The sequence below is a fragment of the Alternaria alternata genome (assembly GCF_001642055.1).
Source record: "Alternaria alternata strain SRC1lrK2f unplaced genomic scaffold CC77scaffold_21, whole genome shotgun sequence".
Lineage (NCBI taxonomy): Eukaryota > Fungi > Ascomycota > Dothideomycetes > Pleosporales > Pleosporaceae > Alternaria > Alternaria alternata.
Window position 1 is genome coordinate 320,257 of NW_017306210.1, and position 23,747 is coordinate 344,003.

General features: G+C 49.2%; 12 protein-coding genes across 12 annotated transcripts; 5 read left to right on the forward strand and 7 right to left on the reverse strand.

Annotated features, from left to right (window-relative positions):
* The first annotated feature begins 1,000 nt into the window (after positions 1–1,000).
* Positions 1,001–1,861, forward strand: CC77DRAFT_382152 (hypothetical protein). The gene is made up of 2 exons (XM_018531445.1): positions 1,001–1,341; positions 1,397–1,861. Exons 1-2 carry the CDS (start codon positions 1,193–1,195, stop codon positions 1,692–1,694), a joined length of 447 nt encoding a protein of 148 aa, XP_018381972.1. The 5' UTR covers positions 1,001–1,192; the 3' UTR covers positions 1,695–1,861.
* A 2,371-nt stretch (positions 1,862–4,232) lies between these two features.
* On the forward strand, positions 4,233–4,778 carry CC77DRAFT_382194 (hypothetical protein). The gene has a single exon (XM_018531446.1). It carries the CDS (start codon positions 4,360–4,362, stop codon positions 4,669–4,671), a length of 312 nt encoding a protein of 103 aa, XP_018381973.1. The 5' UTR covers positions 4,233–4,359; the 3' UTR covers positions 4,672–4,778.
* On the reverse strand, positions 4,501–6,863 carry CC77DRAFT_1023905 (hypothetical protein). The gene is made up of 2 exons (XM_018525760.1): positions 6,781–6,863; positions 4,501–6,706 (listed from the first exon to the last, which is right to left on the reverse strand). Exons 1-2 carry the CDS (start codon positions 6,803–6,805, stop codon positions 4,887–4,889), a joined length of 1,845 nt encoding a protein of 614 aa, XP_018381974.1. The 5' UTR covers positions 6,806–6,863; the 3' UTR covers positions 4,501–4,886.
* Positions 6,864–7,133: 270 nt separating this feature from the next.
* Positions 7,134–8,709, forward strand: CC77DRAFT_1023906 (hypothetical protein). The gene is made up of 5 exons (XM_018525761.1): positions 7,134–7,451; positions 7,497–7,688; positions 7,737–7,777; positions 7,827–7,993; positions 8,046–8,709. Exons 1-5 carry the CDS (start codon positions 7,346–7,348, stop codon positions 8,395–8,397), a joined length of 858 nt encoding a protein of 285 aa, XP_018381975.1. The 5' UTR covers positions 7,134–7,345; the 3' UTR covers positions 8,398–8,709.
* Positions 8,710–8,822: 113 nt separating this feature from the next.
* CC77DRAFT_997039 (hypothetical protein) lies at positions 8,823–9,939 on the reverse strand (the record flags this gene model as incomplete). The annotated part of the gene is made up of 2 exons (XM_018536499.1): positions 8,823–9,231; positions 9,278–9,939. 2 exons carry the CDS (start codon positions 9,937–9,939, stop codon positions 8,823–8,825), a joined length of 1,071 nt encoding a protein of 356 aa, XP_018381976.1.
* A 345-nt stretch (positions 9,940–10,284) lies between these two features.
* CC77DRAFT_1065011 (hypothetical protein) lies at positions 10,285–12,936 on the forward strand (the record flags this gene model as incomplete). The annotated part of the gene is made up of 5 exons (XM_018528775.1): positions 10,285–11,965; positions 12,014–12,220; positions 12,268–12,308; positions 12,359–12,534; positions 12,582–12,936. The coding sequence occupies 5 exons, from the start codon at positions 10,285–10,287 to the stop codon at positions 12,934–12,936; spliced, it is 2,460 nt and encodes an 819-aa protein (XP_018381977.1).
* A 126-nt stretch (positions 12,937–13,062) lies between these two features.
* CC77DRAFT_1012172 (hypothetical protein) lies at positions 13,063–13,851 on the reverse strand (the record flags this gene model as incomplete). The annotated part of the gene is made up of 1 exon (XM_018523750.1): positions 13,063–13,851. The coding sequence occupies one exon, from the start codon at positions 13,849–13,851 to the stop codon at positions 13,063–13,065; it is 789 nt and encodes a 262-aa protein (XP_018381978.1).
* Positions 13,852–14,246: 395 nt separating this feature from the next.
* On the reverse strand, positions 14,247–15,328 carry CC77DRAFT_382402 (hypothetical protein). The gene has a single exon (XM_018531447.1). It carries the CDS (start codon positions 15,134–15,136, stop codon positions 14,264–14,266), a length of 873 nt encoding a protein of 290 aa, XP_018381979.1. The 5' UTR covers positions 15,137–15,328; the 3' UTR covers positions 14,247–14,263.
* Positions 15,329–16,316: 988 nt separating this feature from the next.
* CC77DRAFT_1023909 (hypothetical protein) lies at positions 16,317–17,976 on the reverse strand. The gene has a single exon (XM_018525762.1). It carries the CDS (start codon positions 17,797–17,799, stop codon positions 16,495–16,497), a length of 1,305 nt encoding a protein of 434 aa, XP_018381980.1. The 5' UTR covers positions 17,800–17,976; the 3' UTR covers positions 16,317–16,494.
* Positions 17,977–18,744: 768 nt separating this feature from the next.
* CC77DRAFT_1065014 (hypothetical protein) lies at positions 18,745–21,323 on the reverse strand (the record flags this gene model as incomplete). The annotated part of the gene is made up of 5 exons (XM_018528776.1): positions 18,745–19,810; positions 19,861–20,067; positions 20,113–20,778; positions 20,827–20,898; positions 21,208–21,323. 5 exons carry the CDS (start codon positions 21,321–21,323, stop codon positions 18,745–18,747), a joined length of 2,127 nt encoding a protein of 708 aa, XP_018381981.1.
* Positions 21,324–21,492: 169 nt separating this feature from the next.
* Positions 21,493–22,091, reverse strand: CC77DRAFT_1034117 (hypothetical protein; the record flags this gene model as incomplete). Its single annotated transcript, XM_018526843.1, has 2 exons — positions 21,493–21,650; positions 21,722–22,091. The coding sequence occupies 2 exons, from the start codon at positions 22,089–22,091 to the stop codon at positions 21,493–21,495; spliced, it is 528 nt and encodes a 175-aa protein (XP_018381982.1).
* A 496-nt stretch (positions 22,092–22,587) lies between these two features.
* CC77DRAFT_997045 (esterase) lies at positions 22,588–23,742 on the forward strand. The gene is made up of 2 exons (XM_018536500.1): positions 22,588–23,160; positions 23,214–23,742. The coding sequence occupies exons 1-2, from the start codon at positions 22,867–22,869 to the stop codon at positions 23,682–23,684; spliced, it is 765 nt and encodes a 254-aa protein (XP_018381983.1). The 5' UTR covers positions 22,588–22,866; the 3' UTR covers positions 23,685–23,742.
* Positions 23,743–23,747: the final 5 nt, after the last annotated feature.

The window sequence follows — 23,747 nt, forward strand, 5'->3', positions numbered from 1 at the left end:
CACATGTCTGCACCCACTGCAGGATAACCATACCGAGGTTGGCATAGCCTGCTTCGGCGAAGAGCCTCTGCCTCGATCTGCCATGCCCCGCTTTACACATCACAAGCTCTTAAACTACTACGACCCTCCTGGGTTGCGCTCTGGTCAACAAGCCGCCAACATGTAGTCATGTCCAGCTATTATGGGCCTTGGATATGGTCACCAGAACATGGAAGTCATTATGCTTATCTTTATGCCGCTGATGGTCGCATATTAGACACCTTATGGGAAGGACCACTTGCGAATTCTAGAACTACCGAATCAACAACAGTTACGCAGGTCGCTACGCCGGTCGAGAGGTACATATCATATAACCTCATCTTTAGAGCCGAGGATGTTTCCTAATAGAGCAATAGTATACCGCGTAACATACCCCCGACGTCCGTGTCATCTTATCAATACCCAGACCCTAACTCTCCTCAAAGACACTATGTAGCTACATCACAACCACCGACTGGTTATGGTTTCTCTCGAGTAAACTATGCAGACAGACCGTCGTCAGCCTCGTACAATCTTCCCCCTGTTCACGGGTCAGCATCGTCCAGGGCGTCGCACAATATAGCCACTGAACGTGATTACAATTCAGCAGGAGTAGGGTCACACGGTCACCAAAGATATCAAACAGGCTTTGGAAGCGGACAACAAGGACAGGCAAATCACACCGTCTCGGGATCAAATCAAAACACATCTTTATACAGTCCGTCAGGCACTCATTCCATTGTATCGGCGCACGCTTCAATGACAACTGCATCAGGATCGCCATACCCATACCAGCATCCGCAAATTCAGAATGGCTTCCCTTTCATTCCATCATCACGACAACCGCAGCAAGCATCATCCAACATGGCAACAGGGCAGCCATCGCAATATCCTGGACCTCGCCGACCAGTAACATCTCTTCCATACGACGTACAATCTACTATACGAAGTCTTGACCGAAGATACATTCAGACAGATCCAAATGCAGAAACAAATCAGGAGACGCTGGATCCACGTAAGCATCGTAATACAGCCACGATGGATGCCAGCTGACGATCTCAGGCTATCGTCGTGTAGCCAAGCATCACCATGCTACTTTCTTTGTTCTTGGTCGAGTATGATGACCACTCTCTTTATTTACAAAGATAGCTGACTAGATAACTAGGTTTTTAAGATGCTCTGGACAGAACCTGTAGGTCAAGCCAATCCCGGCAAGACCCGAAACTCTACACACTTCAGTACTGTTCTCTACGGCCAAACGGCTTTCAGTGAGATACGTCGATTTGTTGTCGTACGGAACAAAGGCGACTTCAGCCAATGCATGTAGGCAAATTCAACAACCGACTCTTTACATTTACCGTGCTTACCTACTTCGCAGCCCGATCCAAACTTACAAAGGTCAAGGTGCCACTAAGCAAGGCCTAATCGTGGATGACCATGGGGTTATACACACAACAGCTTCAGCACCCGACCTACTCCCCGGGGAGAAACTCACAAAGTACTCGGTACAAGTTCAACCCTACAAGGACGAAAGGCTGGAGCCAGAGAGCCGTGTCAACTATGGCAAAGCATATGCCGTGGAACACAACGTCAAGGTACTCGAGGTAGGAATGGTACTAGAAGGTCACCGGTACCTGATCCAGCAATATTTCGATAGCGCGATGAGGAGTCAGTAGTAACAGTGTGGACGCTGTTCGCATACGTAGATCACCGTGATTTCTTCTTCCCCATTTGGTCATTGGTCAGGAAGTACTGCAACATACGCAGGCTTCTACGATTGCTTCTCGATTGCCGCTACTGATTTTTTCCAGCACTTTCCTTATCGTTTCCAGTGAGATTGCTACGCAACGCGCGACTACACCTGTCGTGCTACCAAGCGTTGCTCATTCACAACTGTCTCAATCAGTTTCTTTCTAGTATATCAAATCACGACATATTTCATTGAACCCAAGACAGCGCGACGTTCTTCAATCTTTGAACCTTTATTGTAGCTTGAACTTTATTCATACATGCTTGACCTGCGTTACTGTGTCTTTATCATTATTCTCAACCTTGCATGGATACGCACAGCTTTTTCGGCCACTATCGTATATTCGAACCATTCAAGATACCCGACTGAAGTTCTAGCGACCAGAAAACATCATGGTTCGAGCACGCAGGCCTGCCACGTGCAGCGACTGACTTCCCCGCGCCTCGACACGGTGTGTTTACTTGGCGTAAGCATACTCATGAGACCGATAGGATAGGGTGCTTTGTACTTGCGCTAATGCACACGTGCTGTTCATGTGGGCCGCTCACGGAGGACCCAACACCACGGAACGAGAGCTAATGTATGGCCATGATTAATCAGCGAGAAACGAGACGCATGTGCGAAAATCGTGGTCTTTGATTAACGATTTACGCACGAGCAAGAAGCCATGAAGTGCACATGTATGTTCCACGATATTGTAGTCGACGATAATACAGAAAAGATATTTAATGACCATAGGTAAGTACTTAGAACCAATATACTAACTTTAAGTATCTTTTGCTTTCCTGCTACAGGCTTCTGTAGACTGCAGAGTAGAGGTTCTTGTCTAGGTCCAGAAGCAACCTATAACAAGCAGCGCACCTGTCAACGTGCATAGCTGAACTCGTACGATGTCACGCCAGTGAGACTTATGACATGAATGTGCCCTTGAGGTACTTGCTGTGGCTGACGCTTACATGCTAGTAAAATGAACGGCTACGAATCCCCTTAGAATGCAACCTAGTAGGTGTGAGCTCAATGCTGCCGAGAGCCTGTACACTTCAGGCTGGTTTGCGTAGGTTTAAGCACATCCTCGCAAGCCATGCCCGCTTGTTCTTTATTCGCCACAAGTCTGGGTTCTAGGGCTTCCACATCGTGTTGATCGATAGCAGATGATTGGATACTATGTATTCGTTATCTTATTGCTTTAGTCTTGGGTATGCATAGTAAGGAGCCTGTATTGGAACTAACGCGGCGGCAAGCGCGGTGAAGGTATTGTGAAGTCCGTGGGTGCGGCTGGAAATGTTTGGAAATGCCTGAAAACAGGCAATCAGCATTCGGAGAAGCCACAGACATGGGAGATCGCGATGCGCAGGTAACGGACATGATCTCATAGGTCCAACCACAACAGCTAGGCATACCCTGACATGCACATTTCCGGCATGACGAATACTTCTTACCCATAATCATACGACTTCGTCATCGTTACCTTTCGGCCCCCACAGGTCGTGATTTCTAGAGAGTGCATAGTGCTATCACGTTGGCACTCGGATAATCATGTAACGGGGCTGCATGCATCCGCCGGGTACAAGCGCGGGACGTTCGTTCCGCACTGGGTCTCGGCTGGTCCCCCCTACTAAGATGCGGCCCGCCATCGCAGGTTCACCGGAATTCTTGAGCAATGAAGGACCTCTACATAACGAGAATAGCTAGATAAGATCGCATTTCGCTACTGAGCTAGAGGCAACTCTATTTCAACGTCGCAACTGTGTTGAGAGGTAAAGATTCCATTTGTTTTGATGGCAGGATGATGGAGCTGAAATGCAGACTAGGCATGTGAAAGTCTCAAGTGGCCGGCTCCGCTGTCACCAGCCTCCGTGCAGCTAATTGGGTTTATTTATTCTCGGCTCACAATCTCGTCGCCCTGTCAGGTCCTCGCCCGATTGCCTTCTTGCGTAAGATCACCGGTACCTGCAAAACCTGGCTAGCGTTTCATCTCTAGAATCTGAGTTCGAATGGCACGAAACAGTCCACTGCACCGAGTGTGCTATCTTCCAAAGACATGGATTGTGTGGCTACTGAAGTTAATCGCTGAGGCTAAAGCTTGCGAGTGCGGGGTACGACCGCGATCCTCGAGCAGCCGATAAGATATTGTATGCTGCAGACTGCAGGTCATCTCCGCATACACATAACTCTGTCAAAGCGGCGCTGTGTTTCCTCTGATGGTGACGCATAGCAGACGCCCATGTGTCGCAACTATACGTCAGGACTGCGGCATGCCTAGGCAGCCCGGCTGAGCGCATTTGAAGGCTGCCTGCTAGACCCGTGCCTGCAATCGATCGGCTATGGTTGCGATTGCGGCTCTTAATCCAGAGATGACTCCGCTGGAGACTCACTCTTAGAATGGGATCCATATGTTGAATGACAGCTTGGTCATACGCATCTTCAGTGCAGCTACTCGTTCATTGGCCCTGCGCCTTCCAAGCGAGAGTTGAAACGTGAGTGGACGCAGAGAGAGTGAAGGATGCTAGGTCCTCAAACAGGTGAATCAGATCTGAGCGCACCTGGGTTCAGATACAATGGCTCGATAAACGTGTAGATGTAAAGAGGATATGCGGGACATTTTATGTTGCGAAGGTCATGGGTATTCTACGACTCTTGGAAAGAGTCCTAATTGTCCAAACATGTCCTATGAATCGCTTAGCTGTACGGTCGCTCTCTGCCGATGTCTGTCAAGTTTAGTAGTCGACGTACCAGGATTTAGCGGGAAGAATCCCCTCAATGAAGACTGGATCCAGTATAACTGTTTACAAGTACAAACTAGAAATGGAATGAACGCCGAGAGAGATACAAGAGGGATTGAAAATATGCAGACCCAACTCCAAAGCACACGAAAAGAGAACCTCTATCAAGCGGGAATGTGATGATACTCCGTGACAAAAAAATCTGTACTGGAAATCCATGTCGAAAATGATAGACCTAGTGGCCTCAAGTCATCGCAGCGCGCCACATCAGAGTCCCCCTGTAAGTTATATATAGTATCGTATGGTGAGCATAAACGGCTCGAACAGACTTAGAAAAGCATAATGAACATAAGAAACAGGAAGAAAGCAAGCAACACACTTCAACACTAAGTAGACTACATGACAAGACATGACTTTGGATTGTCCGTCTGTGCTGGCTTGAGATCTTGAGTGGCGGACGACGAAGATTGTTCTGATTCTGAGCGTTGGCGAGGCGTACTACCAGTACGACTAGGCAGTTCACCATCGTTGTTTTGGCTTCCGGGATCCATAATTGGCCACGAAAGGTCCTTTTCCGAAAGGGTAGTGTTGTTAGGGTTGGTTGGTAGTGTTGCAGCTTCCCCAACCTCTGCTTTCTTGAATTCAGGCAAAGGATATCGCTTCTGTAAACGATTACGTTTCCGCGGTCTCTGGGATCCGCTTATCTGGCGGAAAGCTGTTCCGTCTGTGGCAATGCTTCTATGTGATATACGGCGTTTTGGCGATTGAGGTATGATTGCTGAGCCCGTGGGTTCTTTCCTCGAGTCGGAGGGCCACTTTTGAGGCATTTGCGCTTGGTTGTTCATCTCTTGGTAATCACTTGACCCTATGGTGCTTGGCAAAGTAGCAGGATCAGGTACGTCTGATGCCTGGATACCGAGTAGCATGTGGTTTGTACTGCAAAGGTCGACGATAGATGACACTGAGCTCAATCCTTCCTTTGTAGTTTCGGAAACGTCCCCGCCCATGGTATGATTGAATACCGTAGAATCGCCAGTGTGGAAGTACGTAGAATAGTCTTGAACCAAAAGCCATTTAGTGTGCGCCCACCATGTTTTTGTGTCTGTAAAACCAAAGTCCTGCATTGCTTTCAGACGCAGTTTTTGTAACGGCGATTTGTCCACGATATCAAACAACCATTCGTGAATCTTGCTCATCTTCTCCACCCAGCGCAGATGATCATGTGTCAGACGAATGTCATTCGCGCTCTTCGTTTCAACTAAAGCTAAATCGCTCAGATTGCTCCGAGGCGAGCGAGGTCGTGAGGATCTTATACTCGCACTACGTGGGACCACTAAGCCTTGCTCTGCTAGAAACGCGGATAGCTCCTCCATGGATCCGATGCCTGTCTGGTCACTAGAAGCTGGAAGGACTGAAGCTATGGAGTTGTCGTCATTAGGGCGTTCCATGAAACGGGTTAATTGCAGAATTTCCAAATTTTCTGCACTCTGACTTCTGTCGAGCGTTTCACTTGGTACGAGTTTGTTATTCAAAACCTCTTCAACGAACCTTGTTTCTCTGCGAGAGTATCTCCACTCTAGTGTGTTGAATCTGGCTTCGGCTTCGTCGTAATCAACTTCCAAGAGGCCAAGTCGGTCTCGTAATGAAGACGCGTCAGCAAGAGCACGTGAAATGTTAGGTGGCACATCGGCACCTATCTCATTGAGATATTGCCGTAACAGGTTGAAGGCATGGCCGTCCTTCGCACCCGTATCTATGTGAAGATCACGTAGCTCTTTCCGTTTCGCAGCCAAGGTAAACCGTGCGCCCACCAAATTGTCACAAAGATCCCGCAACGATTGCTGCTCGTTGTCCAGCTTATCCAGTGATGCATCCCGCGGTACAATTGGCGCCAAACTGGAATGAAGTCCATTCGGGAGGTCCATTGGAGGTGGAGGAGGCGGAGGAGCATTCATTTCGGCGATTGATATCGGCGGTGGTGGCGGAGGAGGATATATCATTACAGGTGGTATCTTCGAACGAGGCTGAGCTGCATCGTTCTGGCTAGCACTGCCATTGCTGTAGAACTCCACAGTCCGAGCATTGGGAGAGTTTGGAGCATGACTACCAAGCTGGTCCTTATCTGGTAACACCACCGCACGCGTTCGATGTACAGAATCCGGCAAATCTGTAAACTCATTTGAATTCCTGGCCTTCGCATTCTCATTGACTGATGCTATGCTCGTTAGAACGATCTCTGACATCATAGTCGACTACAACATGCGTCAAAAACAAGCAGCTCGAACTTACCAGTGGGTTGCGATACGCACTGCATTCCTGGGAAGACATCAGATGTCGGTATGTTCGGGTGCGGCTCTAGCCTGAGTAAGAGGCAGACCGTAGAAAGTGGCCGAAGCCAACGTATTATCCATTTGTAATCTTGCCCGTCGCCCTGGTACCCACGCTGATCCGCAAGGGGGTGAGCACTGACCAGATGGCCCGGATTGGCGGGCGCAGAAGTGTGGCACAATGGTGGTGTCTCATGCACCCGATTGTGTAAAGCGGCGTCCCGCAGGGTGTTGGTACCAAAGCGCACTAGTTCGCCTGCGAGTCGTCCTTGGTACGGGCACCTGGCCTTCGCCAGCCTGTCGTAGCCTGGCCCACGCGCCAACGCATCCTGCACTTTCACTCTATCGCCATCTGTAGGAGGGTCGCGTCGGGGTCATGTCTGTTACGATAGACGACTTTGCGTCGTCGCATATGACTAGTATGCGGCTCTGCGCGATCTGTCATTTGACCACGTACATAAATACCTGCAGCGCAGCGTTGTACCGCCTGAGCTGTCGCGCACGGATTATGTAGCACCGCTTCAGGTATGGATCCATCACAACAACCTGTATGGGACGAGCATTACCAGAGACATTTGTATACTGTTTGGGATGCGCAACACAGACGCTATTACCGAAAACACTATGTTGAAGGTTTGTAACTAATTCCTACTTTGTAAACCGGCTAATCAGAAATAGGCGAAGGCTGGGTATTCTTCGACTGGCTCCCTCAGCATATACGCACCGACTCTGTGCTAACGGTGACACCGTCTGGAGCTGGGCCTGCCGGTTACGGAGTCAACAATTATGACGGCCGAGGTGCAACTATTCAGGGCAGCTACAATCCACACAATCCGGCACCCAGCAGCCACTATGAGTCGCTTGATCCTTGTTAGCATTCATACATTACCTCGTCAACATCATCCTGACTTGCTTTAGCTTTCTTCGTCAGAGGTAGTAGTTTTTTTGAAGAAGGAAAGGTAGGTGGCAAGCGCCTCAGTGAGGTATAGATTACTTACAGTCACACAGGTCTTTTCTGTCCTCTTCACTGAGACGGCGGGTGCCAATGCCGTTAACGGGCTGAACCCCACCGACTATAATACAAATCTTTCGAGAGTCAAATACAACGAATACGCACACACCCAGGTCCGAAGGTTCATCGTCGTTAAACAGAAACGCGAATTCTGCTTTGCTGTGTATGCAAAAGCTCACCTAGTCTAATGTCTCGGCATTGCTAACATCTGATAGTCCGATCTTCTCTTACAACAATAAGGCTACCACCAAAAGTGGGGTAGTTCCTAGTGAGCATGCCATCGCCTATTCTGTGGGAACGCAGCCGCAGCTTGTATATGGGGAAGCACCGCTCGTGAAAGCTTCCATTCCTATCGTTATGGAAGAAGGCGCCACGCCACTAGTTGCAGCGTCGAGAATCTACTTCGCCATTCATCACCCGATCCAGTACAATGTGAAAGTCAAAAGCCTGGGCTACGTACATCCTGATTGGCTACCTACCTTCCTTGGATACTGGAACCAGGAAAATACAGATTCAAGACAAGACTTGGATGTGACTCATAATGCAGATAACACCGATAGTGGTTGATGCATCGCGCCTGGAGGATACATTTCTTCTCACGACTTACGACTATACGTTTCGGTTTCACGTCCTCCTATGAATCAAGCTTGCTAAGCGTTTCTTATTATTCTTGACCAGTTTTTTCTTTACGATATCTACAGTGTTGTTGCTGGATGCGCTGCTTTAAAATCACGTTTTCTCGATGTTAGTTACTCGCAAATACGATTCATTATAACAACTGCAGTGCCTCTATCCCCAACCCATCAGCGATTGATGTCTTGTACATTCGATCTGCCATCGCGACCAGATCCACTCTATACGTTACAGCCATTTGAGCACTGCATATCATGTCCGTCTGACGGTAACTTGGTTCAAAACTTGAGGTGCGATGCGACGTTGTAACTGTGTATCACTTTCTACCCCAATGACACATGTGACATTTGGCCCTCTTTCTAACTGGGTACTGGATGATATGCTTTGTATACTTGCAAAGCTCCCTCGATGCTTTGTACAAGGCCGAAGAAAACCGTGAGACCAAGGACTGTAACAGCGATCCAGAAGGTGTACCATTGAGGCCGGTTTCTTCGATCGTACCAGAATTGAGAGAGGGAGGTTGGTTTAGGCTGATCGAATCTTTCCTTCAAGCTCATCAACTCATCGCGCCAGTACTCGAAGTTTATAGCACGGCGATCAGTCGACATCATCATGTTTCGATTCAGCAGCGAAATGTCCGGAGTCAAGGTGTCATCGTCTCGCGATTGTTGAGATTTCAACCATCTTTGGGTATCTGTGTCTTGTCGTGGGAACAATAAATCCAACGTTCGAAGCGTTTCGCCAACGAGATTCTTTGGAAAGATTTCACTATACCAGTTAGTACCTGGGAACAGCAGGATAATTGAAGACTGACCTCGTTTGATGCTGGAGGAAAGTCGCATGATGGAAAATGCAAAGCCTTCGGTCGTTATCGACGAGTCGCAAATGATCGGTGAGATTGTTGCTCCATTGAATTTTCACCCCAGTGAAGCGCTGCAAATTAAATGCAGTGAACTCTTCCTCAAACACAAGATTCCCAGTCTGTCTTGAACTTATGACGAAGTGATTCTTAAGTACCGTCTTCAGATCGTCATGCTCGTCATCCCAAGGCAGAAAACTAGGACCCCATATCCAATACTGTGACGGGGCTCCGACGTCGATCATCAAAAACAAGCGCGCCACAAGTCGAACGGACCCTTCTGCCATCCGGCTTTTAGCTTCTTCACTTCTTTGCTGCGTATCGAGTACCACTAACGATCTCTTGATCACTTCTTTCGTAGCTCCTGCTTCGATATGTCGGACGATATCTATGATATCTTGGTGCGCCCGAACGGTCACATGCTCACCGCAAGCGGATCCAATCGCTTTCCTGCATTCCGTTGTATAGTGTCGAAAGTACGCATCCCACGGGCATCTCTCTCCGTCATCTTCCACTTCTAGTAGTGTCGTGGTATCGCATGGCCAGAAGGCCTCGAGAATCTTACGCTTACAAGGAATCTGCAGAGTTCCTTCATTGGCCTTTCCAGATAGGGACATATTTGCAGTCGTGACTGAGATTCAAGATGCATTAGATATTGAGAATCTACCATGATGTATACTTTATGCCTTCAATCTTATAGCGGAAACTTTCTACGTTCTAAGCAAAGTTTATATACTATCGTGACGTCCCTGGGGCTGAGCACTCACCGGATGATGCGTTGTTCGTGGGGGCGGCTTACTTAACGAACTGCAATGCGGGGTCAGTTGATGGCACAGCCCACTCGCAATCTCTGAACTTCACCATCTATTGAAGGTAAGGAGACATGATCTAATGATGCGTTCCTATCACACCAGACGTGATAAACAAGACCTTGTTTGCATACCACCTGTTTCCCGATAAAAATGCTACTTGCTAGTCACGGCCAAAACGAGGAACCAACTCACGCAGGCTATTCTGTTACCATGGAACAATGCTCACCTATAGCAGCGAAAACAGAGACAAGTCTCGCTCAATTGAGCACCAAGCTGCGTCAGCGAACGCGAGTAGATTATCAGAGTTCAGTTGATGTCGACAATCCGGTCCCAATCGATCACATAGCGAATCCCAGATGGAAACATGGCCAACTATGCTGGGAGGCGCGAGGAAGATGTGCCGAAGATTACAAGAGCAAAGAAACAAAACTTCTGAAGGAACTGAATCAGTCACGACGGGAATCCTTCAGCGAAGTAGCGATATCACTCTTTATGATCGGAAAGACGCCGCAGAAAGCGAAGCCCATGATCATCATTTCAAGCGAGGACAAGCGATCACGCGAAGAGGCCAAACGCGCCATCGAAAGAAGCGGCATTCTGGAGGATTTAAACTACAAGATAGGATTTCTGAAGTACCTTCCATCGGGTCCCATACACTCTGTTGCAGGATCACCTAGCGAGGTGTCTGGTGTCTATACAGCAGACCCTTCCTCTTGTAGCCCCGAAGCATCGGATTCGAACTCCAGAGAAGACGCAACATCTAGTTCATCGAACCAACCAGGTTTTGCTGTCTCTTCATTAGCCTACTACAACCCAGAACAGCGGCTGCGAACCACAGCAATGCCGATCTATGTCAAGACCGCTGCAGACCGATCAAGAACGGCGACCGCAAACATGGTATACAATGGAACAGTTTACAAATACATTACTGTATCCCATGTTTTTAGTCCATGGGGTGCCTCATCGATCGATAGTGGAGAGGACGATCTTGGTATACCGTTTGATAGCGACAGTGAAGATGAAGATCACTGCAACAGTGAGACTTCACAGGCCAGAGGCACAATATCAGCCTCATTAAGAGTTCCTACATCTCGAGATTCGGATATCGATAGCGCGAAATCACATAGATCAAAGATCTCGACCATGCACAACGATTCTCCTGATACCGCTAAAGACCCCCCCTCTGAGCTACTCAGACTTGGAGAATTGTCTGCTGATGATGACTTTGACAAGTCTGCCGATTACGCTATCATCACTATCAACGACTTCAAGCTCCAAAAGCAGCTTGCAAATCTCGCCCTATCCAATCCGAATAGGATCACCCAGATGCGTGCAGCCGAACCCAAGTCTTCTCAGGTCACGGCATGGACGAGACGTGGTGCTATCTCCGGTACGCTCGGAAATGTGCCCAGAGTTATGCGATTTTCAGGTAGCAAGCGCTTTCAACAGATCTACGAGTTCGCTTACAAAGGCGTGATTGAAAATGGGGACAGCGGATCGCTGGTTATCGGTGAGAGTGGCAAGGAATTGTATGGCATGATTGTTGCAGCTTCTAGCAGTCAAACTATCGCCTATGTGATGGCAGCGAAAGAACTTATTCCTAGTATCGACAACACTGGGAGATGGAGATTCATGAGCCCTAGCGACGATCGGACTGAAATAGATCAAAGTCGTGAGACGAAAAGTTCTAACTATTCTCAGACAGCGGACGACCAAAGGTCCGCGTGGACCACTCATGCCGAGCCAACATGGGACCATCGGTATCAGAGGTATTTTCATACAGTATGGGACGCACTATATAAGATGTATTATAGGACGCATTATGTAGAAGGTCAGTACTCGCTTCCACTAGCAGATACGTCAGCTCATCCGCATCTAGGGCAAGGATGGGTGTTTTTCGATTGGCTTCAAGTAGGCTTGGATAACCGACCACGTATGGAATTGGAAGTTATCGGAGCACGTATGGACTCGGTCTATCACAGCAATCAGATAGCAGGAGCAGCCAGCGTGATGAGTACAGAGGGAGCCCCCGTTCGAGGCTCTTACGACACGAACAACCCGGTGCCTTACGAACCGCTGGACCAAAGTAAACATTGCACTATCAGCATCGAAAGGCAAAACTGACATCGACAGGCTTCAAAGTCAGGCACAGAGATTACTTTGGAGAAGGAAGGGTGAATGCATTCGAACTCAGCCATTATTCTTGCACTGACCATCACTCCAGATGTTCGCTATCCTTTTCACCGATGCTGATGCGCATGCTCCAAATTATGTGACGAACTACAACAGCGATTTGTCCCATCTATCCCAGTCCGCTCGAGCAAAATACGGCGAACTAGCACACGCTCAAGTGCGACGGTTCATCGTCGTCAAATGCAGAAGAGAGTTTTGTTACGCCGTGTAAGCGTCGCCGTTGATCCCGCTTCTACGCAAACTGACGTTCATAGACCAGTTTTTACCTACAACAATCGCGCCACCACAAAGCCAGGCGTCAGACCCGACGAACATGCAATTGCTTACTCGTACGGCTGCAGCCCACAATTAGTCGCAGGCGAACAGGAGCTTCAAAAGGGGCCTATCGCGATCGTCATGAACGCGGATGAGAGGCCATTGTCAACAGCATCTAGAATTTACTTTGGCATCCATCACCCTATACAGTACAACGTCAAGGTTAAGGACCTAGGATACGTACACTCTGACTGGATGGCCACCTTTTCCGGATACTGGAAAATGGAGCATATGGATGCCCCCGAACAAGGTCTTGAGGTGACATATGATCCGACCAATCATGATACCAACTAAGACATGATGCGCAATAGAAACAGCAATCCAGAATGAATACTCGGAATCTTCTTTCACTTTGCAACCGTATATCCCATTTTCATTATTGTGTTTGCATAGATGCTACCAAGTCTATCAAAAAAAAACTCAAGTTCCTCCGTGCTGCAGACCACGACTGGGCTGATGACGATTAGGTATAAACCTCTCATTCGTACGCCATATCAAGTCCATCGAATAAGCAAACAGCCTGTCTTCAAATAGGGTCCCAGAAGGATTGTAACCATCATGCCCAGCTTGGACCTCCAGGGCGCGCTGCGCCTCTGGTAAGCTATGAACCCAGTCAGCAAACAGCGTGAATTCACCGACACGGCTCCGCACAGTTCGTTTGTTGTTGATCATATCCACCACAGGATCATACCAAGCGTTATGAACGCCCAAATCATTCACCTGAAAATACTTCTTGTTGAACAACCGTAGGGTATAAGCGTCCGACTGAAGTTTACTAATGTACTGTTTGAACGTCCCAAACTCCGCTATCAGAGCATCGGTCGGAGGAGCCAAGTCATGCCAGAACGCAACCATGAGCTCGCCCGCCGTAGCAGCCGATGGAACGTGCTGCACTTTTATGCGAAGTTTCATGAGACGTGTTTCCATGTCCTTGAGAGGAGCAAAGATATCTTCGTAGCTGTCAATAAGAAAAGCTTTTTCGAGGTTGGCGTAAAGAATTGCCCACTCGGTGTTCCGTTCGCATGCAAGGCGACATGCGCGTTCGGTTTTGTGGAAAACGATACCTGCCTCTCTATACCGGTCTTCAAGATTGTTGCAACACCGTAAGAGATGATCGATACGGTCCAAAATCTCCCGGATGCGGATGCGAAAGGTTATTGAGCATGACTCCTCTGAACCCGGATCTATAGTCGTACATTGCCGACACATGATGGTAGTTTCCAGTCAATTTCTCGTTACAATACGGATCGGGTCGAAGACCTTATTGGGTATTTTCGGTTGCGCAGTTCTAGGAACAACGAAGAGAGATTGCGCATCAACGCGACTTATGATCTTGCGACAACGAGCGTTATGCAAATTCATCAACAACAATGTGCACGTCATTGACACTGTGTACTTACTTGCCTTGTTCATCGCCTAATGTCCCTCTGAATTTATCGCAAATGTCGATCGCAAGCTGGAGATAGTAAACTTTATAGGACTAGGAACGTAGACATGATGTGGATTTAATAGCAACTCACACAGTCTTGTGGGCTGGATGAGTTGCTGTATCATTAGTTCTTCCTCCAAACTCACGCTGCAGTGCTGAGCGCTAGACTCACATCGCTTTCGCCAACGCATTCTAGTATCTATACTCCACAATATCCTCACCTCCGGACACAGCATTAACGAAACCTTCCGTGAATTCAGACTGAGATTGTACCGTGCCCAACTCAATCTCTGGGAAGGTTTGTATCCATCTCCGAAACAAGCCTCCTTCACGGCTATGCTTGGCGGCCAGATTGTCGCTTCCATCAATGTCGGAGCGATCAGCGAGGTCTGCGACGTATTCCTCGACCCACGCCAATGCAGATTCCAAGTTAGGCAGTGAATTTGCTAGCAATGACAGCGCAACTTCGGATCCAGACTCCAGTATGCGAAGCCGATCGATATCCTCCGGTTCGTTCTTGTTCGCTATCAATTTTCCCAACACTTCCTTGGCAGAATTGGAAATTTCAATCCACGGGCGGAAGAATGACTGCTGAGCACGTGGACGATCGGTCTCGAAGATTTGACTCAGACGTACTAAGATGACAGGGTTTATTCGGTAGCTATTAGTAACAGTTGAGGCATGTCGCAGCGCATACGGAATCTTGTGATACGTGACCCCAGCAATTCTAAAGCGGCGCTCAAACTTGGTGAGCTTGTCGAGCCAGGAGAATGCTTTCGACTCTGACCAATCTAGCCAGTCTTTATACACTGTGACTGCAATCAGGCAAGCTGTGTTCGCGTCCTCAAAGTGCCAGTCGTAGGGCAGACGCTCGACCCACAATTCCATGCGGCTTCTCTGTCCCGGCGACAAGAGTTGGCCGTATGCCTGTCTGGATGCAATAATCGTGGCGTACTTGTTCGCAGCCCTGACGCGACCCAGTTCATCAATCGCTGGCTCCGGTTGATCTCCTCCCACATCTTCAGGTGTCTGTGGTCCTTCAGCTCCGGATAATGCTGAGCTCATGATGCGGTCGAAGTATATGCGTCCTCGTTAGGGTTGCAATTCCAACGTGTTCGCGGAGGTTGGAAGGGCGGAAATCAGGAAGATGACCAGTCGGGGCGTGTAGGTGCAGCAAAAGAGTATCAGAGAGTCGTTTGTTGTCGTGATGGGAGACCATCTGACCGTTCGCGTGTTGTGGTGTGTGCGTGACGCATCTGTAGTGAATGCGACCCTACTCATGGCGCTTTGTCGCAAGGACGATGTGGGATGAGACGTACTCTATCGGGTCAACCACGGGTGTATTCTATACTGTCAGTGCTTCTGAAAGGTATTAAATATCCATAACGTCAACTGTTCGAGCTAGAGAATGTCTTCTACTAGACAGATTGAAGCAGCGCCCCCATAGTTGATGGTGAACGCAGCAAGCCGGCCAAGAAAGGTACATCCGAGCAAGGACAATACTTGTTGTAGGAAATCGATGAAGGAGACAAGAAATAAGGTGCAAATGGTAGCCTTCTTGGATGGATACTTGTCAAACGCGCCTGCACGGCCTTTGATGCTCAACCTGGTTTCTTCACAAGGAGGACTCTCCCATCATACAGTGATCAAACCGGGAACTCAGAACATCAGCTTTAATTCTGTTCATAGTACTTTGATGATAGAGTGGCTTGGGGCGGTTCTCATTGATGTGCTATTGCAAGTTGAAGGTCTTCAGTCATAAAACCCAATATTCGGTGAAGGGAAGAAATATTGGTCCAGGTTGTAGAGTAAGGAACGGGACGAATTGGGGCTAAAAACGTTTAAGTGTAAAAACCCAAGCAGCCAAGGCCTAGAGGTACGAAAGTCGAAGTCTGCGGCTAGAAAGAAGTGCTTTGTCGACACGACGCGTAGGCTGTCTGGCGATCTCGGTGACGTCATTTCCCGCTCGAACTTGGCGTCTATCAGTCCACGATAACTGGTGTTCGAGAAATCCGATATGAAACGATTACTTCCGTCTGGCCTGTCGCGCATCTACGCTATGTGCGTAGGTGAAGTTCTAGCCAGCTGGCAAGGCTAACTTGCCCCTAAAATGACCAGACCAGTGACGTAAGCGCTAGCCACTTGTTGGCATGTGACAGGCACGGCAGACCTCGGGACGTGCACACTACCTAGTGATCATCAAAAGCAACGACTCATGAAAAGAAATATCAGAGCAAGTATACAAAATCCATTAATCATCAAATATATACCAGAAGCCAACTATATACCCTCCCGTCATCTCTCAAATTTCCACGTCATCCAAAGTCTATGAACAAGCATATACAGAAGCATAGAGAGAATATGTACTCATCAAATCGTGAATACATCACCAATTCATCACACTTCGCGTCGATAGTGTGCGCTTACTGGCCGCCGACAGCGATAGTGAACAGCTTCGGGCTGCCGTCGAAGATTGTGCCAGCAACGTCCTGACCACCATCCGGAACAACGTCATCGTATGGGAAAGCATAGCCACGACCATCCTTCTGGACCTGATGAACGATGCGCGAGTAGTGGTTGGTCGTCGGGTCCTTGTAGTACTGGCCTGGGTTGCTGCCATTCGGGAACTGGTCACCGGGTGTGTTCAGCAAGATGCTACGGTTGAAAGCAGCGGCGAGACGCGGGATGACTGCATTGCGCGCTTGATTCGATCCAGTCGCGAATGGCCCAGTGCTACAGGTAAAGATATCCCTAGCTGAAGGAGCAGCAAAGTTTCCTGCTTGGCCAAGTTGAAGCTCGTTGCCTTGGACACGGCCCTTGAGGTTGCCAGCTGCGGCTTGGGTGTTGATAATCATGTCCTCATTGCGGTACTTGTTCCATACCGCCTGGATGTAACCGTCCCAGTAGTTACCCCATGCATCCGCGTTTCCGACGAGAAGGTTGTTCGGGCTCAGCACTCGCAATGGCTGTCCGTTGTGCTCATAGATCAGTTTATCCCAAGGTCGACCGTCGCGCTTGGCTTGCGCACGCAACTCTTCAATGACTCTCCGCATGCCATCGGCACCCATACCTGGCACTGTTTGAGTCTTGCCTTGGGTGTTGGTCAAGCTGAGCCCAACAGGAATGCTGACAAAGTCGACATAGCTGATATTCGCGAACAGTTGTGCGTCGTTGTAAGTGAACTCACAGAAAGACCAGTTGATGTTGAAGTTAGGGTCGCTGGGGTTGGTCACACTGGGCTCTACGACTGCAGGACCTGGGTTGAGAAGGAAAGTAAGCTTTGCGCCAATGCTGAACCAGATACGACCACCGGCAATCTTTGGGATCCTGACGTTGACAGTGTTGCCGGGAGCCCCAAGTGGAATGGCGACGTCGGCCTGGAGTGGTTGCTGGATATCCTTGGGCGCTGTTGGATAGTAGATGGACTGGCCGTCTGCTTTCACAAAGAGGGGGGTGTTGTTCCGTTCCAGAGCAAGGCCGGTAATGTACGCGTATACGGTGCTGGAATTGGACTTGTTCTGCAGTGCCAACTGAAGAGTGCCAGGTGCGGCTTCAGCCATTACTTGTTGCTGTTCAGCGTTGGCTTCCGGAGCGGCTGCGCGCTTCTCATTCTCGGTGTTGGCGTTGGCATTGGCAGGTGCCGGTGCCGGTGCCGGATCATTCTCTTTTTTGCCGCGGTTTTGGAAACTCTGCCGACGCTTGTTGACGAAGCTCTTGAATGCTTTCATGGTAATATGCGAATCGAGTGGGTGTGGAAGATGGAAATCTTGTGTAGATGGATGCAAGTATAGTGATTTGCAAGAAAAAGGCAAAGGATCTTACGAGTATTAACACTCTTGCAAATTGCAACAACCGCGAGTACGTCACACAAGATATATCTTCGACCTGTTATAGCGAATACACCCCAAACGCGTCAACGTCCTAAATTTCAAGGCGTGAATGCAGGGTCCAGCTGATGTCACACATGCGACGAATTTCTGGGCTGGCCCCTGCACGTGCAAACCGGTTAGCGATCGCCGACTCGCCCAGCAGTGCAAGCGTCAACAATTTTACGTTTACAGCCAATCACATTTTTCCAAGCGACACCACCATCTCGCGGCCCGTAAAGGACTAGCACAAGTTTCCAAACCACGCGTGGCGTGCTCGTGGCATCTGAAACTGACACCTGGATTGCGGGGTGCAGTGTAGGTGGTAACTTGGGACTGGTATTGGACGGCGCCGGGTTGGCGGATTAGTGTCAGAAAGGAAGGTATGAATTAGCGGTAAGCGGAAGTACGCGATGCTTTGTTTCTGTGTCTGGCGAAGAAAATTGTCCTTTGTTCGTTTTATCTTTTTCTAGATGTATTCGGCACTGAAACGTACCTAGAGAGGTTGAGCGTGGTTGAAGTCGATTTGTTTTGGACAGTAATATGAGCATGAATACACTTCCAGCCTTGATGACTACGATACAGCGGACAAAAGATACATCTCTCTTGTACAAAGAACGTAGGATCAGCAATCGCGCTACACCTGCTTGGAACAGGGCCTCGAGACGTGCCCACGAGCTCGTCGGCAAACGATCTGCGATGCCAGTGTTGCATCCGCACGAGCGAACGTCTTGCATAGCTTCAAGATGCTGTAACTATTCGCGCATGACTGCTTGTGTCACACTGTCGATGATTCAAGCCCGGGGATCAGGTCTGAGCACCACCTCCAAACGACATGCCAGCATAGCTGTTGTAGCTGTCCTCCCCCCAAATGCTCCCTGCCATATCAAAGAACTGCACCATGTCGAAATTTGCACTTCTCATAAGCGCAAAAGGGTCGCCGCTGGCCTCAGTCTCGGGAGGCATTTCCATGTTGAACTCATCCATATAGTTTGTGTCAGCTAAGTGGTTGTATCGGTCGCTCGCATGGTGGGTTGAATACACTCTTGGTGCGCCAGTGATAGGGCATGAGCCTTCGCTTACACTGTGCTCGATCGAGTCGCCGGGTGTAGGCATTGATGGTGTCTGGCTAGGTCGCTCCGGTCGGATCTTGCGAATGTACCAATTCTTCGTCAGATCATTGATCATTTGCATAGCGTGCCAGAAGTCAGTCTCAGGCCGCTTTGTCTTATCAAAGGCCGTTAAGGTTGACATGCGATAGCAGATTGACTCAAGGCAGAGATCTAGGCGCACCCTGTCTTGGGCGGCTTGAGTGTCCCATCCGATGGTGGCATGTTGTTCAGAGGGAATGCATAGTCTGGCGACCGTCATAATGACCGCGGGCAAACGCATCCATTCCGAGAACGATATCAGGTGATACTCCTGAGCTGGAAACGAAAGGAGTGTATCCAAGAATCGTTTACCGGCCTCAAGTGACGAGAGCAAGCTGTTGATTTGCGATGAACGTACCGACGCCGGTAGCTCCGAGGGCGACGAGCGAAGAGCTACGCTATGTAGTTGCATCTTAGCGTACGAGAACGAAAGTTCGAGTAATCTTTGTGATGCAACACCATCGCACTCCCTTTTCCATGTATCGAGTTGTGCATCTATAAATCGAACATGCATCAATGCTCGCCCATCGGAAATTGGGAGCTGCGAACCATCGGCCGTGAAGAGCGCATCTTGTACTTGGTCATCGATCTGCCGTAAAGATATGAGTAGATTGATAGTCTCGTCGGTCTCGTACTCTCGGTTCTGTTTCAAGCTTTGCGCCCATTCTGACATGATAGAGTTATGTTTTAACAGGTTTGGCTTCTGTAAGCCTGTAGCGACCCTGCTTCAAGTCAACACAGGATCAAAGAAGGTATCACTGCGGCTACCTACATAGAAGAAAGGTAATAGCAACCCAGAAAAGCACGATGTCTCTCGCGCAACTCTCCAGGTGGTGGCGGTGGAGCTTTAGGCCGCTGCGGCATTGGAAAGCCAATGGGTTGGAAGTCTTGATGCAGACCAATATCGAGCGCCAGTCCTGTGACGAGGTTGTGTAAGAAGAATATCTGCTGTGTTTTGTGGCTAAAAACGAAGTGATACCTAGACCGATTAGCATCTTATGGCGGAATGTGAGCACTGGCATACCATGACAAGTAGACCAATACACTTTGAACTAGGCCCAGTGTCCTGCGGGGTTGGATAATCGTTCGATGAGCAAGTTCTGTGCGAAAGACACCATCAAGCTGCATCTGGCGTGTGTGTTCTTTCCATGATGATACCAGAATGACAGCCAGTAAGAGCATAGGTCTGTGCTCGTGCAACTGTTTAGCAGTGATCTGCGGAGGTAGCATTACAAAAGGGAACGTTGCCGACATGTTACGATACTCGTTCAACAGTACGTCAGCTTCACCTGAACAGAGCATTTGTTGAACAATTTCGTGTTCAATGGGTGCTTCGGGGCGTTTTGACGGCCTAAAAAAGCCCTCAGGAGCCGGAGGAGCATCTTCACGATCACTGAATCTGTGTATGCTGCGAAGACTCTCGAGGTACTGTCGATCGACTTCAGCACTTTCTGACGCGACCTCGGTGCTGTTCTCATGTTGCGAGGTGCTGGTCTCGAAAGATGGTGTCGGTATCCAGCTTCCCGGTGTAACGTTGATTACTCCCCGTTTCTGCCACGTCTCTGCTCTGGTTTCTCTGGGAGTCGGCTGTGATGCACTCGCAGAATCGGTCGTGAGTTCAGTCTCAGCAGCCGCATGGACGAGTTTAGCAACGAGCCCATCGATCTTCTGTTCGACCTGCGCGATTCGGCTACCAACATTATAAGTCAAGACCAATTAGGAATAGACAACGACTTACGAGGGTGCCCGCAGCTTCCTTGTCCTTCGTGGCGCTTCGGCCCAAGTACACTCTTTGCCGGCAGAAAAGCATCTTGTGGGTGGTTAGCACTTTCAGAATAGCCAGATTGGTATCATGTGGAGCGACGGCTGGGAGCACCATTGGGCTACCACAACGCTGATTGGATGGAGCACACCTTTGACATAGTCCAGTTTGGGCGCTTGGCAAACATCGCGTCTTTAGATTACGACATCGCTGGCACGCCTGAGTAGTTCGCGATGTACCCGCTCTTGCAGCGGAGGGTTGTTCAGTGTCTTCCATCCGATGCGATGGCGCAGAATCGATGCAGGTGCGAAAGGAGTGCGAGTGTCGTACCGAACACGGGACGGGATGTATACTAACATCCGGCCGCTGGTAGTGCTGGGCGCCTTGGATGACTCATCAGCGCTAGATTTCCTGGGTGGGATACCGTTGGCCAGATCAATGACCATGAAACTAACACAATCGTCGCACTGCATCATGCGAAACTATTCGTATTGAACAACTGCTTGGTATAACACTAACCCTTCTCGATTCACAACCTTTCCAACTTCTGCACCATTTCCAAGTTATTTAAACATCCCCAGGGCTCACTACCTGACCATCCTGAACCTTAAAACTGCTGAGGAGTTCCACTGTCATCCAAACTCAACCAGTTTCGAACTGTAGATTTGACGCCAAACGCAGCCCGCACCATATCGTCGCTCCAATCGTGATGAGATTCAAATGTATGCTCATTGCATGAGCCCTAGAGAAAGCTCGATTAAGAATCTTCATATCGTCGCTCATGGTTCCCTTGAGCTGTACTTTGTTGTCACGAGTTGCTAGTTCATGCATCAGCCATCAAATGTTGATTTGAGCGCGCTGTAATGCCTACATTGGTGGACCCTCTCAATCATCAAAGCTTGTGTCCTGGGGCCAAATACGATCAAATTGAACCCTGCAGTGACCCCAGCAATGGCGAGAGCTATCCAATCTCCTCTCTTTTGGAATATCGAGATCGGCCCATGAGGTGGAAATGTTGCCGCAACGATGAGCAGAAGGATTGACTGGCTTTGGAAGTATATTGGGAAAACACGCTTCTGCAAAGTCGTAAAAGCTGATCTGGGGAGAGCTTGGTAGGCGACCTTGGTCATTACGAAACTCTGATACAGCTCGGTTCCAAGCAGTGTGGAGTAAGCTAGAAGATGTGCAGGCGGAAGGAGAGACGAGAAAAGCCCAGGCAAAGCTTGTACAGCGGCGCCCATCTGGTTTCCGAAAAGCATCGTATTGGAGTCAAAAGACACTCTAGAGAGTGGTGTTCCTGACAGCACCCGCAAATCTTTGAATTGCGCTGCCGCCTAGCAGGTCGGACCTGGTCGGAAGTCGTATAACATTTGCATCCGTGCCGGTGGGACTTGGAACAAACCTGTGTGCGTTTCCTCGCACAGCTGGAGTTCCTGTAGTTGGCGTATCTAGATTAACGACTGTTTTCCTAGTTTCGTCTCCATCTTGATTCGTTGTTCCACACAGCTTTTGAACGCGTGGATGCTTTGAATCAACAACGTAAGATATGCTGAGATCCTATACCTAGCTGACAGTCAACGGCCAAATCGGCATACATTGATGTCCAAGAATTTCGCATTGCTAGCTACATCATGCGACATTGGTATATTGAGTTTGAGGATGTTCTGCCCATGACGCTACTAACGTCCTCGGGCCACATTACCGCGAGGTGCCTGACGATTAGCGACGCACCCCGCAACTCCCTCCCCGTTTACTCCAGCTTCACGGGGATCTACAACCACCACCCAACTTCTGGAATTCCTTCCGCGCATCACGAGCGCTTGTAGAGCTGCTTCAGGCAAAGCGAAGATGCAATATCGTAACGCAAATTTGGAAGATCTATGTCTTCCATTCCGCCGGCTTCATGGCTGAGCGTGGATAGCTGTCGCCCTGCTAACAACGTACATATGTACCACTTCAAGCTCACATTCTAGGGCTCATTTCACCGTCACCCAGAGGCAATCGCAAACATTCATCATGCGCGTAACACCTTTCTCTCTCCTTCCTCTCGCTCTTGCAGCACCGGCGGTCATCTCCAGGCAAGCCGAGAAGCCTGTATATTGGCTGCTGGCTGGCGACTCAACAACAGCAACCAATGGTGGATGGGGCGACGAGTTTCTATCCAAAACTGTTGCGGCTGGTTCATCAGGACACAACTACGGGCACAGCGGCGCGACAACGCGATCCTTCCGTGCCGGCGGCGATTGGGCCAGCGTCACCAAAGACATCGGCACATACAAGGAGGACTACAACGTCTACGTGACGATCCAGGTACGGCAGTGCAAGTAGAGAAGGTAGAAAACAAAAAGTTAACACCACTACAGTTCGGCCACAATGACCAGAAACCCACCTCTGGAGTCTCCCTAACAGACTACCGCAACAATCTCGCGACCTTTGCTTCCGAAGTCGAAAAAGCAGGCGCCACGCCCATACTCGTAACTCCCCTAACGCGCCGCACATTCAACACCACGACAAAACGCGTCATCGAGAACCTGTCCAACGAAACCGCAACCACACTAGATGTAGCTCAGTCCAACGACTTGCACGTCATCGATCTCAACAAGGCGTCGACCGCCTACGTGAATGCGATTGGTCAGAAAGGAGCAGATACCTACAACTGGGGTGAGAATGGCACAACTGGGACGGATCGGACACACCTGAACCCATGGGGTGAGGTCGTGTTTGCGCGCATGGTCAGCGATCTATTGGTGGCCAAGTACGAGGATGAGTTTGGGGCATATACAGTCGCGAATGAGACGTTGAGTGGGCTGATTAGAGACGGCAAGGTGGCATAGGTGATCACTAGTTGACATATTCCTATAACAAGCAAAAAACTATCAATGACTATGTGCCCAGCT

What these genes read in the sequence shown, in the direction of transcription:
- CC77DRAFT_1023909 (XM_018525762.1), bottom strand. Translation starts at nt 17,799, where the DNA reads ATGAAAGCATTCAAGAGCTTCGTCAACAAGCGTCGGCAGAGTTTCCAA.
- CC77DRAFT_382152 (XM_018531445.1), top strand. Translation starts at nt 1,193, where the DNA reads ATGCTCTGGACAGAACCTGTAGGTCAAGCCAATCCCGGCAAGACCCGA. An exon ending in GGCGACTTCAGCCAATGCAT is followed by an intron (nt 1,342 to 1,396) that starts GTAGGCAAATTC and finishes CCTACTTCGCAG; the next exon opens with CCCGATCCAAACTTACAAAG.
- CC77DRAFT_1023905 (XM_018525760.1), bottom strand. Translation starts at nt 6,805, where the DNA reads ATGCAGTGCGTATCGCAACCCACTG. An exon ending in GTGCGTATCGCAACCCACTG is followed by an intron (nt 6,707 to 6,780) that starts GTAAGTTCGAGC and finishes TAACGAGCATAG; the next exon opens with CATCAGTCAATGAGAATGCG.
- CC77DRAFT_997045 (XM_018536500.1), top strand. Translation starts at nt 22,867, where the DNA reads ATGCGCGTAACACCTTTCTCTCTCCTTCCTCTCGCTCTTGCAGCACCG. An exon ending in ACGTCTACGTGACGATCCAG is followed by an intron (nt 23,161 to 23,213) that starts GTACGGCAGTGC and finishes ACACCACTACAG; the next exon opens with TTCGGCCACAATGACCAGAA.
- CC77DRAFT_382402 (XM_018531447.1), bottom strand. Translation starts at nt 15,136, where the DNA reads ATGAGCTCAGCATTATCCGGAGCTGAAGGACCACAGACACCTGAAGAT.
- CC77DRAFT_1023906 (XM_018525761.1), top strand. Translation starts at nt 7,346, where the DNA reads ATGGATCCATCACAACAACCTGTATGGGACGAGCATTACCAGAGACAT. An exon ending in CCGAAAACACTATGTTGAAG is followed by an intron (nt 7,452 to 7,496) that starts GTTTGTAACTAA and finishes AATCAGAAATAG; the next exon opens with GCGAAGGCTGGGTATTCTTC. An exon ending in CGCGAATTCTGCTTTGCTGT is followed by an intron (nt 7,994 to 8,045) that starts GTATGCAAAAGC and finishes AACATCTGATAG; the next exon opens with TCCGATCTTCTCTTACAACA.
- CC77DRAFT_382194 (XM_018531446.1), top strand. Translation starts at nt 4,360, where the DNA reads ATGCGGGACATTTTATGTTGCGAAGGTCATGGGTATTCTACGACTCTT.